At 45.0% G+C, this 17,718-nt stretch overlaps 1 protein-coding gene across 1 annotated transcript in view; it reads left to right on the plus strand.

The window, feature by feature from the left end:
- LOC126273424 (pickpocket protein 28-like) overlaps nt 1-17,718 on the plus strand; it is a 158,946-nt gene that overhangs the window by 36,533 nt on the left and 104,695 nt on the right. Inside the window, exon 4 of the mRNA XM_049976975.1 lies at nt 17,432-17,531. Coding sequence (XP_049832932.1) covers nt 17,432-17,531 — 100 coding nt within the window. The remainder of the gene's footprint in view (nt 1-17,431; nt 17,532-17,718) is intronic.

Below are 17,718 nucleotides of genomic sequence, written 5' to 3' on the forward strand. Positions count from 1 at the left end.
AGTCCGTTTGACTGTTCAGGGATATCATTAAACCCGCCCAAAGATGTAAACAACCATGCATGAGCAGCGCCTATTAGACGGACGAGGTCCGACAGCCGATACGTTCCAGTGATTCCATCAGGAAGGAGGTAGATGCTAGTGTTGTCTGTGGTTAACCATGCATAGACGGTCAATACCGCCGTTCGATCGCGAGCGCATTGTTACTTTGTGCCAGGAACGGCTCTCAACTTGGGAAATGTCCAGGCGTCTCGGAGTGAACCAAAGTGATGTTGTTAGGACATGAAGTAGATACAGAGAGCCGGCCGGTGTGGCAGTGCGGTTGTAAGCACTTCAGTCTGGAACCGCGCGACGGCTACGGTCGCATTTCGAATCCTGCCTCGTGCATGGATGTGTGTGACGTCCTTAGGTTAGTTAGGTTTAAGTCGTTATAAGTTCTAGGGAACTTTGACCTCAGATGTTAAGTCCCATAGTGCTCACAGCCATTTGAACCATTTGAAGATACAGAGAGACAGGAACTGTCGATGACATAGCTCGTTCACGTCGCCCAAGGGCTACTACTGCAGTGGACGACCGCTAGCTACGGATTATGGCTCGGTGGAACACTGCCAGCAAAGCCAACATGTTGAATAATGCTTTTCGCGCAGTCACAGGACGTAGTGTTACGGCTCAAACTCTGCGCAATAGACTGCATGATGCTCAACTTCACTCCCAACGTCCATGGCGAGGTCCATCTTTGCAACCACGACACCATGCAGCAAGGTACAGATGGACGAAACGACATGCCGAACGGACCGCTCAAGATTGGCATCACGTTCTCTTCACCGATGAGTGTCGTATATGCCTTCAACCAGACAATCGCCAGAGACGTGCTTGGAGGCAACCCGGTCAGGCTGAATGCCTCAGACACACTGTCCAGCGAATGCAGCAAGGTGGAGGTTCCATGATGTTTTGGGTTGATATTACGTGGGGCTGACGTACACCGTTGGTGGTCGTGGAAGGTGCCGCAACGGCTGTACGATACGTGAATGCCATCCTCCGACCGATAGTGCAACTATATCGGCAGCATATTGCCGAGGTATTGTCTCCATGGACGACAATTCGCGCCGCCATCGTGCACATCTTGTGAATGACTTCCTTCAGGATAACGGCGTCGCTCCACTAGCGTGGCCAGCATGTTCTCCAGACATGAACCCTATCGAACACGCCTGGGTAGATTGATAAGGGCTGTTTATGAACGACGTGACCCGCCAACCACTCTGAGGAATCTACGCCGAACCGCCGTTGAGGAGTGGGACAATCTGGATCAACAGTGCCTTGATGAACTTGTGGATAGTATGCCACGACGAATACAGGCATGCGTCAATGGAAGAGGACGTGCTACTGGGTATTAGAGGTACCGGTGTGTGCAACAGTCTGGACTACCCCCTCTGAAGGTCTCGCTCTATGATTGTACAACATGCAATGTGTGGATTTCACGAGCAGTAAAAAGGACGGAAATCATGTTTATGTTGATCTCTACTCCAATTATCATTACAGGTTCCGGAACTCTCGGAACCGAGGTGATGAATAACTTTTTTTAAAAGTGTGTTACTAAAACTCAATACCGAAGCACATTACGAACGCTGCGCGATATGAAGTGTAATGTTAGGCTAAAAATATCCACAAAAATAAATTACTGCTCTAAAACTAAACTCCGCCCGAACAGGCGTTAGGGCCCAACGGAACCCACCGACCGACGTGTCATTCTCAGGCCACAGGCCTGGCTTGCTGCAGATTCGGAGGGGAATGTGGCCAGCACACCACTCTCTCGGCCGTTGACAGTTTTCGTCACCGGAGCTGTTACTTCCCCATCAAGTAGCTTCTCAATTGGCCTCACAAGGGTTGCGTGTACCCTACTTGCCAACAGCGCTCGGCAGAGAGAACTGACAACCATCCAAGTGCTAGCAGAGCCCTGCAACGCTTAACTTAGTTGATCAGATGGGAAACAGTGTTCCCACTGGGTCAAGGATGGTGGGTAAATTACTGCTCTCCTCGGAAGACAACAGCTGTTTGACATTACCAATACCTTTCTTTCTTTCTTTCTTTACGCAGGGTCGACATGGTCAATCGGCTGTGGCAATGTTAGTTTAAGGGGTGGCCGGATGCTGACATTACCAATTTCGTTCACCAAAAATTAATGTAGTTGCCAGCACGACACCTTACAATCCTGACTACACACTGTTTGCACAGTAATGCAAGATGAGAGCTGTCGCCGGCCAGGTGGCCGAGCGGTTCTAGGCGCTACAGTCTGGAACCGCGAGACCGCTACGGTCGTAGGTTCGAATCCTGCCTCGGGCATGGATGTGTGTAATGTCCTTAGGTTGGTTAGGTTTAAGTAGTTTTACGTTCTAGGGAACTGATGACCTCAGAAGTTAAGTCCCATACTGCTCAGAGCCATTTGAACCATTTTTTGAGAGCTGTCCTGAATTATAAGTGATGTACCTCTTGGTCAGCATGTTTCGTTTTTGCGTGTCTGGAGTACTGACGTTCTCGAAAGCAAAAGCAAGTCAAAAAAAAAAAAATGGCTTTGAGCACTATGAGACTTAATTTCTGAGGTGATCAGTTCCTTAAAACTTAGAACTACTTAAACCTAACTAACCTAAGGGCATCACACACATCCATGCCCGAGGCAGGATTCGAACCTACGACCGTAGCGGTCGCGCGGTTACAGACTGTAGCGCCTAGAACTGCTCGGCCACACCGGCCTGCAAACAAGTCAACAGATGAAACAGCTAAAGATAAATAATATATTCTTTTTTTTGTCAGAAACAGTTTGTGCCTTCGTGTGGAATAAGGTACAATGGACACATGATGAAAATTCAGAACTTTACCATGAGTCATGGAAGCGACTTTTACTTAAAGAAAACCGTTTTTGAGAAATCAAAGTCTGGTTATTGACAAAAAAAACTGCACAACATAAGGAGACTCTAACAACTGCGAAATTCTCTCATGAAAAGAAACTACAAACACATCTTTAAAATTTCTCCAAAATCTTTTCTATCAGTCAAGCCACATTTCGTTAGAATACACATTATTTTCTGATGGTAAGTCAACCCAGTGTTCAGCTAGAGACTTACTCTATATTTTGCATGGTTTCATGAACAAGAAAGTTTTATATGTCAGTTTTCAGCTCCATAATAAAGCGTTCGAGATAGCATCTCCCAGACTCACAGATATCAGGTGTCATTCTTTGAAAACTCAACTGTTCGCTACTAAGCCTCAAATAGGAATATCCCATCGTTGCACAAGTGACAGAGCAGCAAGCCAACCACAGATAAAACTAAACACAGATGGCTCTGAGCACTGTGGGACTTAACATCTATGGTCATCAGTCCCCTAGAACTTAGAACTACTTAAACCTAACTAACCTAAGGACAGCACACAACACCCAGTCATCACGAGGCAGAGAAAAACTAAACACAGAGTGAATGATCTTATTCACTACTCTGGAGTGCATTCATTCATGTTTGTCCCAGTACAGTAGAGGTGAATTCCTTACGATAGCAGAAAACATGTGAGGATCTTAGAGTGGTTATTCCATGTAACGAACTGATGGATGTGGCAGTCAAGTAGATCGGGATACTTCCTTCTGTGACGCGTTGCTCTTTTCTGCAAGTTGTGACCTCACACTTGAAGCCAGAGTACAGAAGAGTGATTGACAGGAGAGACAAAAAGTCGCGTTCACAGTAGTCACCTAACGGCAGTGACGTACTTACCTCTAGCCACACAGACGAGAAGAATTTCTTCTAGTGGGTGTGTGTTATGTCCCATTTACTTCTTGCCCAGCAACAGTGTGGTGGTCGAAGTTTGCTGACGTCAGTGAAGCTATATTTTGTTAGAATACACATTATTTTCTGATGGGAAGTCAACCCACTGTTCAGCTAGAGACCTACTCTCTATTTTGCATGATTTCATTATAAATATCAAATATCTTACACAGTCTTGGATAGGACCCCCCCTGTCCTTTTATCAGCTAATTTCAGCAAAAATTCCATTAATAATTTTTATAAATGAAATGTCTGGAATACTCTCTTTCAAATTATGAAGGTGGCAGGGGTAAAAGGGTAAAATACAGGGAGCGAAAGGCTATTTACAATTTGTACAGAAACCAGATGGCTGTTATAAGAGTTGAGGGACATGAAAGGGAAGCAGTGGTCGGGAATGGAGTGAGACAGTGTTGTAGTCTCTCCCCGATGTTATTCAATCTGTATATTGAGCAAGCAGTGAAGGAAACAAAAGAAAAATTTGGATTAGGTATTAAAATCCATGGAGAAGAAATAAAAACTTTGAGGTTCGCCGATGACATCGTAATTCGTCAGAGACAGCAAAGGATTTGGAAGAGCAGTTGAACGGAGTGGATAGTGCCTTGAAAGAAGGATGTAAGGTGAACATCAACAAAACCAAAACGAGGATAATGGAATGTAGTCGAATTAAGTCGGGTGATGCTGAGGGAATTAGATTAGGAAATGAGACACTTAAAGTAGTAAAGGAGTTTTGCTATTTGGGGAACAAAATAACTGATGATAGTCGAAGTAGAGAGGATATAAAATGTAGACTGGCAATGGCAAGGAAAGCCCTTCTAAAGAAGAGAAATTTGTTAACATCGAGTATAGATTTAATGGTCAGGAAGTCGTTTCTGAAAGCATTTGTATGGAGTGTAGCCATGTATGGAAGTGAAACATGGACGATAAATGGTTTGAACAAGAGAATAGAAGCTTTCGAAATGTGGTGCTACAGAAGAATGTTGAATATTAGATGGGTAGATCACATAACTAATGAGGAAGTATTGAATAGGATTTGGGAGAAGAGAAGTTTGTGGCACAACTTGACCAGAAGAAGTGATCGGTTGGTAGGACATGTTCTGAGGCATCAAGGGATCACCAATTTAGTGTTGGAGGGCAGCGTGGAGGGTAAAAATCGTAGAGGGAGACCAAGAGATAACTGCACTAAGCAGATTCAGAAGGATGTAGGTTGCAGCATGTACTGGGAGATGAAGAAGCTTGCACAGGATAGAGTAGCATGGAGAGCAGCTCAAACCAGTCTCAGGACTGAAGACCACAACAACAACAAATGAGATGTAGGCAGAATTTTATTGACTTTCTCAGATATTGCTCATCTAATGTTATTTGATTAATTTATTGTGGTTGTTCATTTAATTCCTTATTGTGGTTGTTCGTTTAATTCCTTACTTTTTTGTGGTGCGAGTACTGTAAGACCTTCGGTACACACACACCATCAGATTATTTGACTTGTCGCTCTAACGAAGTAGGCGACTGTCAGCAATATGTCTCGTGGTCTTATCGTGACGTGTTTATCTTCTGCCGTTAGGTCACACGATAGAAATGACACTTACACGCTTAGAGTAGCAGATTGACGGTGACCAACTTTAAAGAGAACTTGATTAATTTTCACACACATTTATTAAAACATTAACAAATAAAAATAACTTAACTTGGTTCTGGATGCTATTTACAATTGACAATCTGAAGTTGTTTTGGTCTTGGTACGTTAATCTTATTCTCTCATATCTCTGATACTTGAAAAAGTGTCTAGTCATTTATCTTCATGGCTACGTACAGGAATATAGTAATCATATTAGGCACAGACTGAAACTTGATTATAGACTGGTGCAGACTAATGCAGACTAATGTAGACTGGTACAGACTGGTGCAGATAAATGCAGACTGACAGATTTTTTTTCTGTATTGTGATTTCATTCCCCTGCCCCATATGGGCAGGGGAGGGCTGTCAGCGGCACAATCCGCCGTTCTTCAGCCGAGTGACACTACAACTAAAACAAGAATAAAATGGTACATACATAAGCAGATAAAAAAGGGGAACATAGAACAGAGTAAGGGGAGAAAATGGAGGTAAAATATACACTGAGATGCAGACGTTACTGGGGGGACAGTTAAAAAAAAAGTCACCAGAAAGTTAAAAAACACAATTGGCGATTCTTAAAACACAGAGAAGACAGTGAATGCGCAGGCACAAGTCAAAAGTCGGCCACAGTAGTAAAAACACTCTGGAACAACACACTTAAAACCCACTTGGAGCACACACGATGAACAATAAAAACTGCCAGGTGGGACCTGCCGAGGGGAAAGGTCAGAGAGTATGGAAAAGGAGGGGAGAGCAAGGGGCAGCTGGGGAAGCGGCGGGATGAAGAGAGGAGGGACATCAGTGGGTTCACGAAGAGGCAGGAGACACGTGGGGTGGGAGAGGAAGAGGGAAGACAGGGCAGGAGGGAGCGCAGAGACACTGAAAGGGAGCACAAGAGATGGAGGGGGAGTAGGATGGGGAAGCCGCTCAGGAGGAGAGAGGGGGAGGAAAGGGAGCCCAGAGGAGGAGGCAGGAAGAAGGGGTTAGAGTTGGTAGGAAGGGTAGATATCAGGGCGAAGCTCATCATCCAGGAGGGGTAGACTGTGGAAGTTGTGTTGGGAAAGGAGATGGAGGGTGTGGAGATGGAGAGAGGGTGGGACACAACGGTAAGGACGCGGCAAGTGGTTGGTGATGGAGAGGAAGGGAGACACCAGGGGGTGAGGGGGATCAAGGCGGCGGACAATTTGCAGTGTGTGGAAGTGTTCAAGGAAAAGGAGAAGGTGGGGGAAGGGGATGGGGTCGTAGAGGATGCGTGTGGGGGACGGAAGGCGGATGCGGAAGGCGAGGCGGAGCGCATGGCGTTCGAGGATTTGGAGGGCTTTATAGAACCGGGGAGGGGCGGAAATCCAAGCGACGCTGGCATAACAGAGGATGGGGCGGATCAAGGATTTGTAGATGTGAAGGATGGTGGAAGGATGCAGACCCCACGTCCGGCCGGACAGGAGTTTCAGGAGGCGGAGGCGTTTGTGGGCTTTGTTTTGGATGGTAAGAAGATGGGGAGTCCAGGTGAGGTGGCGGTCCAGTGTGAGGCCAAGGTATTTGAGGGTAGGAGTGAGGTGGATAGGACGGCCATAAATGGTGGGGTGGAAATCATGGAGGCGGAAGGAGCGGGTGGTGCGGCCTATGATGATCGCCTGGGTCTTGGAGGGATTAACACGGAGGAACCACTGGTTGCACCAAGCGGTGAATTGGTCAAGGTGGGTTTGGAGGGTACGTTGGGACCGTTGAAGGGTAGGATAAAGGGCTAGGAACGCGGTGTCATCAGCGAACTGGAGAAGATGAACAGGAGGGTGAGGTTTGGGCATATCAGCAGTGTACAGGAGATAGAGGAGAGGGGAAAGGACAGAACCTTGGGCCACGCCAGCAGAAGGGTAGAAAGTACGAGAGTTGAAATTGTGGATAGTCACATAGGAGGGACAATGGGAGAGGAAGGAAGCAACGAGACGGACGAAGTTGATGGGGAGAGCATAGGTCTGAAGTTTGAAGAGGAGCCCGGGATGCCAGACACGGTCATAGGCGTTCTGGAGATCAAGGGAAACAAAGATAGCGGAGCGACGGGAGTTAAGTTGGAGGGAAAGAAGGTTGGTAAGGTGAAGGAGCTGGTCGTCGGTGGAGAAGGATGGCCGGAAGCCACATTGGGTAAGAGGAAGGAGGCGGTGCTGGTTAAGGTGGCGGTGAATACGGCGAGAGAGGACAGCCTCGAAGACCTTACTGAACATGGAGGTGAGGCAGATTGGACGATAGGAAGAGGTCAGACTGACTGATCGGCGGTCTGTACACCCGTTATAATACCTCGCGCGTTCAGGTATCACTGCGCGAGTGTGATCCGCGAGGAGAAAAGGTTCTACGTTAGCAGTAATCTCATTGGCTGCGTTACATATTAATACGCGTATCGGCGGAAGCAGAATTTGGTCCGTCTTTATGACAGCGCCATCTGGTACAGCGGAGACGGACGAGCGCTGCGCCAGCGCTGTTGTGCTTAGCGGGGCGCGCTCTAGTGGGGAAGTTGTGTACGCGCTGACTATGCGGGACAATGTACACAACAGTTTTTTTTATTACTTTAATTTTATTGTTGCTTGCGTTAAATAATCACATTGTCGTGCATTATACACCTCAGTATCAACATATTTTATTTTCATACTAGATTTTCACCGAGCGAGATGGCGCAGTGGTTAGCACACTGGGCTCGCATTCTGGAGGAAGACGGTACAATCCCACGTCCGGCCATCCTGACTTAGGTTTTCCGTGATTTCTCTAAATCGCTTCAAGCAAATTCCGGGATGGTACCTTTGAAAGGAGACAGCCGACTTCCTTCCCATCCTTACCTAATCCAATGAGACCGATGTCCTCGCTGTTTGGTCTCTTCCCCCAAAGAACCCAATTCGTACTAGATTTTGAGCCATTGATCGACTGGATAGCACAATAACATTCAACAAGTTCGAACAAATGGACATACTGATGTGCATAAAAGCGATTATCTACAGCAAAAACTGGCTTGTGTCATGGTAGATTTAATGGCTGCAACAGTTATGAGTAAATAAACCAATATTGGTCATTTAGGATCAGTACGAGCCTGCCGCGGTGGTCTAGCGGTTCTAGCCGCTACAGACTGGAACCGCGCGACTGCTACGTCGCAGGTTCGAATCCTGCCTCGGGCATGGATGTGTGTGATGTCCTTCGGTTAGTTAGGTTTAAGTAGTTCTAAATTCTAGGGGACTGATGACCACAGTAGTTAAGTCCCATAGTGCTCATTGCCATTTGAACCATCAGTACGTGAGAATTATTTAGTGTTATGTTAAGTAGGTATTAGAATCACCAGCACAATAAATATCTTTCTTGTGGGCAGAATTTGTGCTTCTACGAGATAGCTGATGTTCGATTTCTAGACCATGTTGTGAGGAAGACTTGCATAGTGCTTCTGTAGCCAATGCAAACAGATCTCTTTACCTTTCATAATTATAGAGAGAATATTGTTTACAGGATGTGTGTGTGTGTGTGTGTGTGTGTGTGTGTGTGTTTGGAGCTTACGAGCGCTCTACAGGATGTACTGTACATGTCACATATATCTTAATGATGCAGTAGTGTTATACTGTACAAATCACGAGTAATGAACACAGCTGACATTCCTCAAAGTTTTCAGTGTACTGGATCATTTGCACACACAATTCTTTGAGGCAACAGGAGAATCATGACGGGGGTATTGAACAAGGGTGCAGCTACTGGATAGCCAGTACTTCGTAACTCCTAATTGGGAACCCATTCGCAACGTTTATTCCTTCAACGTATTGAACAAGGGACCACTCGACGCGCCACCGTGGCCGTGTAGCGAACTACGACCTATCATAACAGGCAGTGTACCGGAGCTCTCACGTATCGTGTAGACGTAGGACAGAGAGCGGCTCTAAAGATTACATTATATTAGATTTCCTTTCATTCCAATTGATCCATAGTGAGGAGGTGCTCCAGGATGTAGAGCATGTCAGAAAAACAGCAATACATGACAAATATTTACAACTCAAACAAATAAGCTAATGTACCATTCCACAGGTTCCAAGCGGCATGGTCGTCATTACAACACTTGCGCAGTGTTTATAGTCTGCACACCTACCTACCATTTGGAGAACAGACTTGCGAGTGGACAACGCATGTTGCAACCACAAAACAAAACAAAAAAAGAAATGCTCCTGCTTTATGGAGAATGTAGGAATAATATTGAGGCTGCTGTTGCCTTGTATGTGAAGGTAGTTCCTTTCGTTCTTTTACAAGGGCGTGAACGCCTTTCTGCCTGATGTCAGCGCACAGACCGGCGAAAGGAAACGAAGCAAACGTGTTACAGGAGAAGCTAATGAAATAGCTGTACTAGCGGCAGTGCACCACAACCCGCGGATAAGCGCCGGGCAATTACACCGTGATTCCGGTATGTCAATAGGTAGCATTTTCACAATACTGCGTCGTCGTAAGTCTCATTCATACCACATGTCACTGCATCAAGAACTTCATGGTGCCGATTTCCATAACCGGGTAGTATTTTGTGAATCGCCTCGTCAAAAAACACAAACGACACGAACTTCCTTTGCCGAGGTACCATTTTCCGCTGAGTCTACGTTCACAAACCACGGTACGGTTAACCGGCGTAACATGCATTACTGAAGTGAAGACAATCCCCACTGATTACATCAAGATCACCATCAACGTCCTTGCTCGGTTAACGTTTGATATCGTTTCCTTCGAGGTTATCAATAATAGTTGTTGTTGTTGCTGTGGTCTTCAGTCCAGAGAGTGGTTTGATGCAGCTCTCCATGCTACTCTGCCCCGTGCAAGCTTCTTCATCTCCCAGTACCTACTGCAACCTAAATCCTTCTGAATCTGCTTAGCGTATTCATTTCTTGGTCTCCCTCTACGATTTTTACCCTCCACGCTACCCTCCAGAACTAAATTGGTGATCCCTTCATGCCTCAGAACATGTCCTACCAACCGATCCCTCCTTCTAGTCATGTTGTGTCACATATTTATCTTCTTCCAATTCTATTCAGTACCTCCACATTAGTTACGTGATCTACCCATCAAATCTTCGGCATTCTTCTGTAGTACCACATTTTGAAAGCTTCTATTCTCTTCTTGTCTAAACTATTTATCGTCCACGTTTCACTTTCATACGTGGCTACACTCCATACAAATGCTTTCAGAAACGACTTCCTGACACTTAAATCTATACTCGATGTTAACAAATTTCTCTTCTTTAGAAAGGCTTTCCTTGTCATTGCCAGTCTACATTTTATATCCTCTCTACTTCGTCCATCATCAGTTATTTTTCTCCCCAAATAGCAAAACTCATCTACTACTTTCAGCGTCTCATTCCTCAGCATCACCTGATTTAATTCGACATGGCATTATGGGGAACAAATTCATTGGTCCGTATTATATCGACGGCACGTTGAACGGACGGAAATATCGAACGTTTTTGGAACAGAACTACCGGTACTACTGCAGGATGTCGCACTGGACGTTCGACACCGTATGTTGTTTCAGTATGACGATTGCCCAGCTCATTAGGCAGTTGAAGCACGGGAGTTCACTTAGGCATTTGAGTAAAAGGTCTCGTTTTTTGACTCATAATTATTATACGGTAATACGTTCGGGCCTTTATACCCACAGATTCATAGCAATAGTCACTTCCGTCGTTTGCCCATGTCTGATACATTTTGTTAATTTTGAGAATCAGTAAGTATTAAGAAATGAAAATTAAAAATATAATCAGTACTTCACAATATACATGTCGATGACTACTTAGGATTACAACTTCACTATCTCGACTGGGGTTTCCACAGATAAGTGTCTGACAACTAACCAGTTACATTTTCCACGAATGGTTTGTACGACTTATTTCCGTACGCTGTGGAACGAGTCAGTTTACAGAGTGTGTATACGTTATTCATTGCATGCTGGCAATTGACATATTATCATATACAGGGTGACCTATGAAAACGGACATTTTCCTATTGGTTAGTACATCGTTGTCAGAAGTGGGAGGGAAAAGCACATACGTCATTCACTTCGGGACTCTTCGCCATTTCGGTAGCAATCTACATCTACATCCATACTCCGCAAGCCACCTGACGGTGTGTGGCGGAGGGTACCCTGAGTACCTCTATCGGTTCTCCCTTCTATTCCAGTCTCGTATTGTACGTGGAAAGAAGGATTGTCGGTATGCTTCTGTGTGGGCTCTAGTCTCTGATTTTATCCTCATGGTCTCTTCGCGAGATATACGTAGGAGGGAGCAATATACTGCTTGACTCCTCGGTGAAGTACCGAGCTACTGAGCGTCTCTCCTGCAGAGTCTTTCACTGGAGTTTATCTATCATCTCCGTAACGCTTTCGCAATTACTAAATGATCCTGTAACGAAGCGCGCTGCTCTCCGTTGGATCTTCTCTATTTCTTCTATCAACCCTATCTGGTGCGGATCCCACACTGCTGAGCAGTATTCAAGCAGTGGGCGAACAAGTGTACTGTAACCCACTTCCTTTGTTGTCGGATTGCATTTCCTTAGGATTCTTCCAATGAATCTCAGTCTGGCATCTGCTTTACCGACGATCAACTTTATATGATCACTCCATTTTAAATCACTCCTAGTGCGTACTCCCAGATAATTTATGGAATTAACTGCTTCCAGTTGCTGACCTGCTATTTTGTAGCTAAGTGATAAGGGACCTATCTTTATATGTATTCGCATCACATTACACTTGTCTACATTGAGATTCAATTGCCATTCCGTGCACCATGCGTCAATTCGCTGTAGATCCTCCTGCATTTCAGTACAATTTTCCGTTGTTGCAACCTCTCGATACACCACAGCATCATCTGAAAAAAGTCTCAGTGAACTTCCGATGTCATCCACCAGGTCATTTATGTATATTGTGAATAGCAACGGCCCTATGACACTCCCCTGCGGCATACCTGAAATCACTCTTACTTCGGAAGACTTCTCTCCATTGAGAATAACATGCTGCGTTCTGTTATCTAGGAACTCCTCAATCCAATCACACAATTGATCTGATAGTCCGTATGCTCTTACTTTGTTCATTAAACGACTGTGGGGGAACTGTGTCAAACGCCTTGCGGAAGTCAAGAAACACGGCATCTACCTGTGAACCCGTGTCTAAGGCCCTCTGAGTCTCGTGGACGAATAGCGCGAGCTAGGTTTTACACGACCGTCTTTTTCGAAACCCATGCTGATTCCTACAGAGTAGATTTCTAGTCTCCAGAAAAGACATTATACTCGAACATAATACGTGTTCCAAAATTCTACAACTGATCGACGTTAGAGATATAGGTCTATAGTTCTGCACATCTGTTCGACGTCCCTTCTTGAAAACGGGGATGACCTGTGCCCTTTTCCAATCCTTTGGAACGCTTTGCTCTTCTAGAGACCTACGGTACACCGCTGCATGAAGGGGGGCAAGTTCCTTCGCGTACTCTGTGTAAAATTGAACTGGTATCCCATCAGTACCAGCGGCCTTTCCTCTTTTGAGCGATTTTAATTGTTTCTCTATCCCTCTGTCGTCTATTTCGATATCTACCATTTTGTCAACTGTGCGACACTCTAGAGAAGAAAGCACAGTGCAGTCTTCCTCTGTGAAACAGCTTTGGAAGACGACATTTAGTATTTCGGCCTTTAGTCTGTCATCCTCTGTTTCAGTACCATTTTGGTCACAGAGTATCTGGACATTTTGTTTTGATCCACCTACCGCTTTGACATAGGACCAAAATTTCTTAGGATTTTCTGCCAAGTCAGTACATAGAACTTTACTTTCGAATTCATTGAAAGCCTCTCGCATAGCCCTCCTCACACTACATTTCGCTTCTCGTAATTTTTGTTTGTGTACAAGGCTTTGGCTATGTTTATGTTTGATGTGAAGTTCTCTTTGCTTCCGCAGCAGTTTTCTAACTCGGTTGTTGTACCACGGTGGCTCTTTTCCATCTCTTACGATCTTGCTTGGCACATACTCAACTAACGCATATTGTACGATGGTTTTGAACTTTGTCCACTGATCCTCAACACTATCTGTACTTGAGACAAAACTTTTGTGTTGAGCCATCAAGTACTCTGAAATCTGCTTTTTGTCACTTTTGCTGAACAGAAAAATCGTCCTACCTTTTTTAAAATTTCTATTTACGGCTGAAATCATCGATGCAGTAACCGCTTTATAATCGCTGATTCCCTGTTCTGCATTAACTGATTCAAATAGATCGGGTCTGTTTGTCACCAGAAGGTCTAATATGTTATCGCCACGAGTCGGTTCTCTGTTTAACTGCTCAAGGTAGTTTTCAGATAAAGCGCTTAAAAATATTTCACTGGATTCTTTGTCCCTGGCACCCGTTATGAACGTTTGAGTCTCCCAGTCTATATCCGCCAAATTAAAATCTCCACCCAGAACTATAACATGGTGGGGAAATCTACTCGAAATATTTTCCAAATTATTCTTCAGATGCTGAGCCACAACAGCTGCTGAGCCCGGGGGCCTATAGACATCCAATTACCATGTCTGAGCCTGCTTTAACCGTGACCTTCACCCAAATCATTTCACAATTCGAATCTCCGTCAATTTCCTTCGATACTATAGCACTTCTTATCGCTATAAACACGCCTCCCCCTTCACTGTCCAGCCTGTCTCTGCGGTATACATTCCAATCTGAGTTTAGGATTTCATTACTGTTTACATGTGGTTTCAGCCAACTTTCTGTCTCTAGTACTATATGGGCGTTGTGACCGTTTATTAATGAGAGCAGTTCTGGGACCTTTCTATAGACGCTCCTGCAGTTTACTATTAGCACATTAATATTGTTATTCCCATTTGCATTTTGCCTACTCCTGCCTTGCCGCGTCTCAGGAGACGTCTTGTCGGGCCTAGGGAGGGAATTTTCTAACCTAAAAAAAACCCATGTGCACTCCACACGTACTCCGCTACCCTCGTAGCCGCTTCCGGCGTGTAGTGCACGCCTGACCCATTCAGGGGGACCCTACATTTCTCCACCCGATGGCGGAGGTCGAGAAATTTGCACCCTAGCTCTCCGAAGAATCGTCTGAGCCTCTGGTTTAAGCCTTCCACTCGGCTCCAAACCAGAGGACCGCGATCGGTTCTGGGAACGATACTACAAATAGTTAGCTCTGATTCCACCCCGCGAGCGAGGCTTTCCGCCTTCACCAACTCCGCCAACCTCATGTACGAACTGAGGATGATCTCTGAACCTAGGCGGCAGGAGTCATTGGTGCCGACATGAGCAACAATTTGCAGTCGGGTGCACCCAGTGCTCTCTATCGCCGCCGGTAGGGCCTCCTCCACATCACGGATGAGACCCCCCGGCAAGCAGACAGAGTGAACACTGGCCTTCTTCCCCGACCTTTCCGCTATTTTCCTAAGGGGCTCCATCACCCGCCTAACGTTGGAGCTCCCAATAACTAATAAACCCCTCCCCCCGTGTGCGTGCTCGGACCTTGCTGAAGGAGCAGCCACATGTCCACTCACAGGCAGAGCGGGCGATGCCACACGGCCAGCCTCCACATTGACCCTCCGCCTCGTGCGCCGCGAACGCCGCTGAACCCGCCACTCCCCTTGGGGAGAGGGTGGCCCAACGGCGCCCGGTAGCCGCGAAGATGTCTCGACAGCAGGGACAGTGGGTGAAGCATGTAACACCTGGGGTGTACCTTGCGACGCACCAGACTCCCCACTGCCGCTACACTCCGAGACAGCAGCCTGAAGACGGCTGACCGCGGCCATCAACACGCTCAGCTGTTCGCGAACAGTGGCCAGCTCCTCCTGCGTCCGTACACAGCAGTCACACATCCTATCAATCCTAAGGAATCAATTTACTAAAGAGACTTAATCAACTTTTAACTAGACTGCTAATTCACTAAAGGCGGCTGATTATTGACTAAACTGTGATTGCTAACCACTTCTTGTAGAAAACAATGAAAATAGCACTACCTGTCTCTGGACTGTATTCAAAACAAACTCTAGCACTACTGGCACTATGACTGACTAAAGGGACTCTCTGACTGTATTCAAAACAAACACGAAATCTATGGAACACTATTAATAGCACTCGACAATTACAGCTTCCAAAAAGCAAAAACACACGGAAGAAGAAGTGACAAGTAAGAAAAATACTGTTAATACTTAAATTAAGGTAGCTCGCTGCACAGCAGACGTGAAGCAGACGGCGGTTAGGGCGACACTGACACTAGTGGAATAGTGGGCGGCGGAGCATCGGGAATTCGGGTACGACAACTTCACCCTCAATGCTGAGTCTGTTGTTGCAACACAGCAGTTATTTCGACACCGTTTTCAGCACGTCAATGTGCCCGCAGTCGGTCTGTGATCGAAATGTTACGTTTGGATTTAAAATTCCATCCGTATGAAAGGCTGGTGGTTCAGCAGATCAAAGACACTGACTTCCAGCAACGAAAATACTTCTGTGTGCATTTTCAGGTGGTCGGATATATAAGACATGAGTTTATTTTCAATAGGGTTGGCAGTTGTGGAGAATTCTAGATTAAGTCACGTGCTGTGGTATTACAGTCTCCTCACTTGTCCGCCTTTTTCCCTCTGTGTGTGTTTTGGGGGGAGGGGGATTTGAAAGAGCGTTATGTATGTAAACAAATTCCAAAGTTTAATGGAGCTGAAAACTGTCATTAAAGATGAGGTAAGTTATATTGACCAACGTCTGTTGGCCCGAGTTATGAGTAACTACTTGTGGCAGAGTTCAAAATTGCATTCGAGAAAATAGTTGCGACATGGATGACACTATTTTTCGTAAGTGACCATGTAAATCAAAGGGAAGATGTTAATCTTTTGCTTTGTATAAATGAAAGTAGAGAGGATATAAAATGTAGACTGGCAATGGCAAGGAAAGCGTTTCTGAAGAACAGAAATTTGTTAACATCGGGTATAGATTTAAGTGTCAGGAAGTCGTTTCTGAAAGTATTGTATGGAGTGTAGCCATGTATGGAACTGAAACTTGGACGATAAATAGTTTAGATAAGAAGAGAAGAGACGCTTTCGAAATGTGGTTCTACAGAAGAATGCTGAAGATTAGATGTGTAAATCACATAACTAATGAGGAGGTATTGAATAGAATTGGGGAGAAGAGAAATTTGTGGCAGAACTTGACTAGAAGAAGGGACCGGTTGGTAGGACATATTCTGAGGCATCAAGGGATCACCAATTTAGTATTGGAGAGCAGCGTGGAGGATAAAAATCGTAGAGGGAGACCAAGAGAAGAATACAATAAGCAGATTCAGAAGGATGTAGGCTGCAGTAGGTACTGGGTGATGAAGAAGCTTGCACAAGATAGAGTAGCATGGAGAGCTGCATCAAACCAGTCTCTGGACTGAAGACCACAACAACAACAAATGAAAGCATTTTTCTTAATATTTCGCGTACTGCCATTCACTTGAAGGCCACCTGTTTATTTCAGGTTTCTATGTAGTACAGTGGCTGAAATTTAATAAAAATGAACACAGCAGTTTTTGCTCCAACCCATGTTGCAAGTGAAATACAAATTTAACACAAAAGTAGACGCATTTTTCAACTTAAATACACAAGCAACTAAAGGTCAAGTAAATATTCTTGTGTAGAGAGAGTTGACCAAAAGAAATAATTTTAAATCAGACATTAAACCGGTTTGTTACCTTTCAAACATTTATCGACACGTCAGCTGTCACAGCTAACTTCGAGCTAGCGACCACTTTACTTCACTAAGGTTCCACATTATCCCTCAAAACATATTTCAGACCCAAACACCCGTGTCCTAATTTTGTTGCTTTCCTTCATACGAGAATAAACAAACTAATGTAAACAGCAGATATGTAAGCTGACTACAGTTGCAGATACTGTTCTGGAAGAGTGATAGGTAGTATGCTGAATGAAGGTTTGTTGTTTGTCACAGGTTCTGACAATGCGTATGGCTGCCATTAAGAACTTCTTTCGTTTCACTTATATTCTGTTTCAGGATGAAGCAGATCCAGTATGCCGCACTTGTCTGCGATGAGGGCGTGGAAGTACTGGCTAACGATACTACAGACGACAGTGCTATTGATTTCCTTCTTGAGGTAGGGCAGCTGCAAATGATCAAGATGATAATTAGTTGTAGTGGCGCACTCTGCATTTTGGTTTCAATAAAACAAACTGAACAATAAGATAATGATCTGCAGCATTTTATATGTTGTGTACGATATTTAAAGTTCTTATCTACATCCCATAAGACTTAATGTATCACAGACAGCTACATCATATCAC

The sequence above is a fragment of the Schistocerca gregaria genome, chromosome 5, assembly GCF_023897955.1.
Source record: "Schistocerca gregaria isolate iqSchGreg1 chromosome 5, iqSchGreg1.2, whole genome shotgun sequence".
Classification (NCBI taxonomy): Eukaryota; Metazoa; Arthropoda; class Insecta; order Orthoptera; family Acrididae; genus Schistocerca; species Schistocerca gregaria.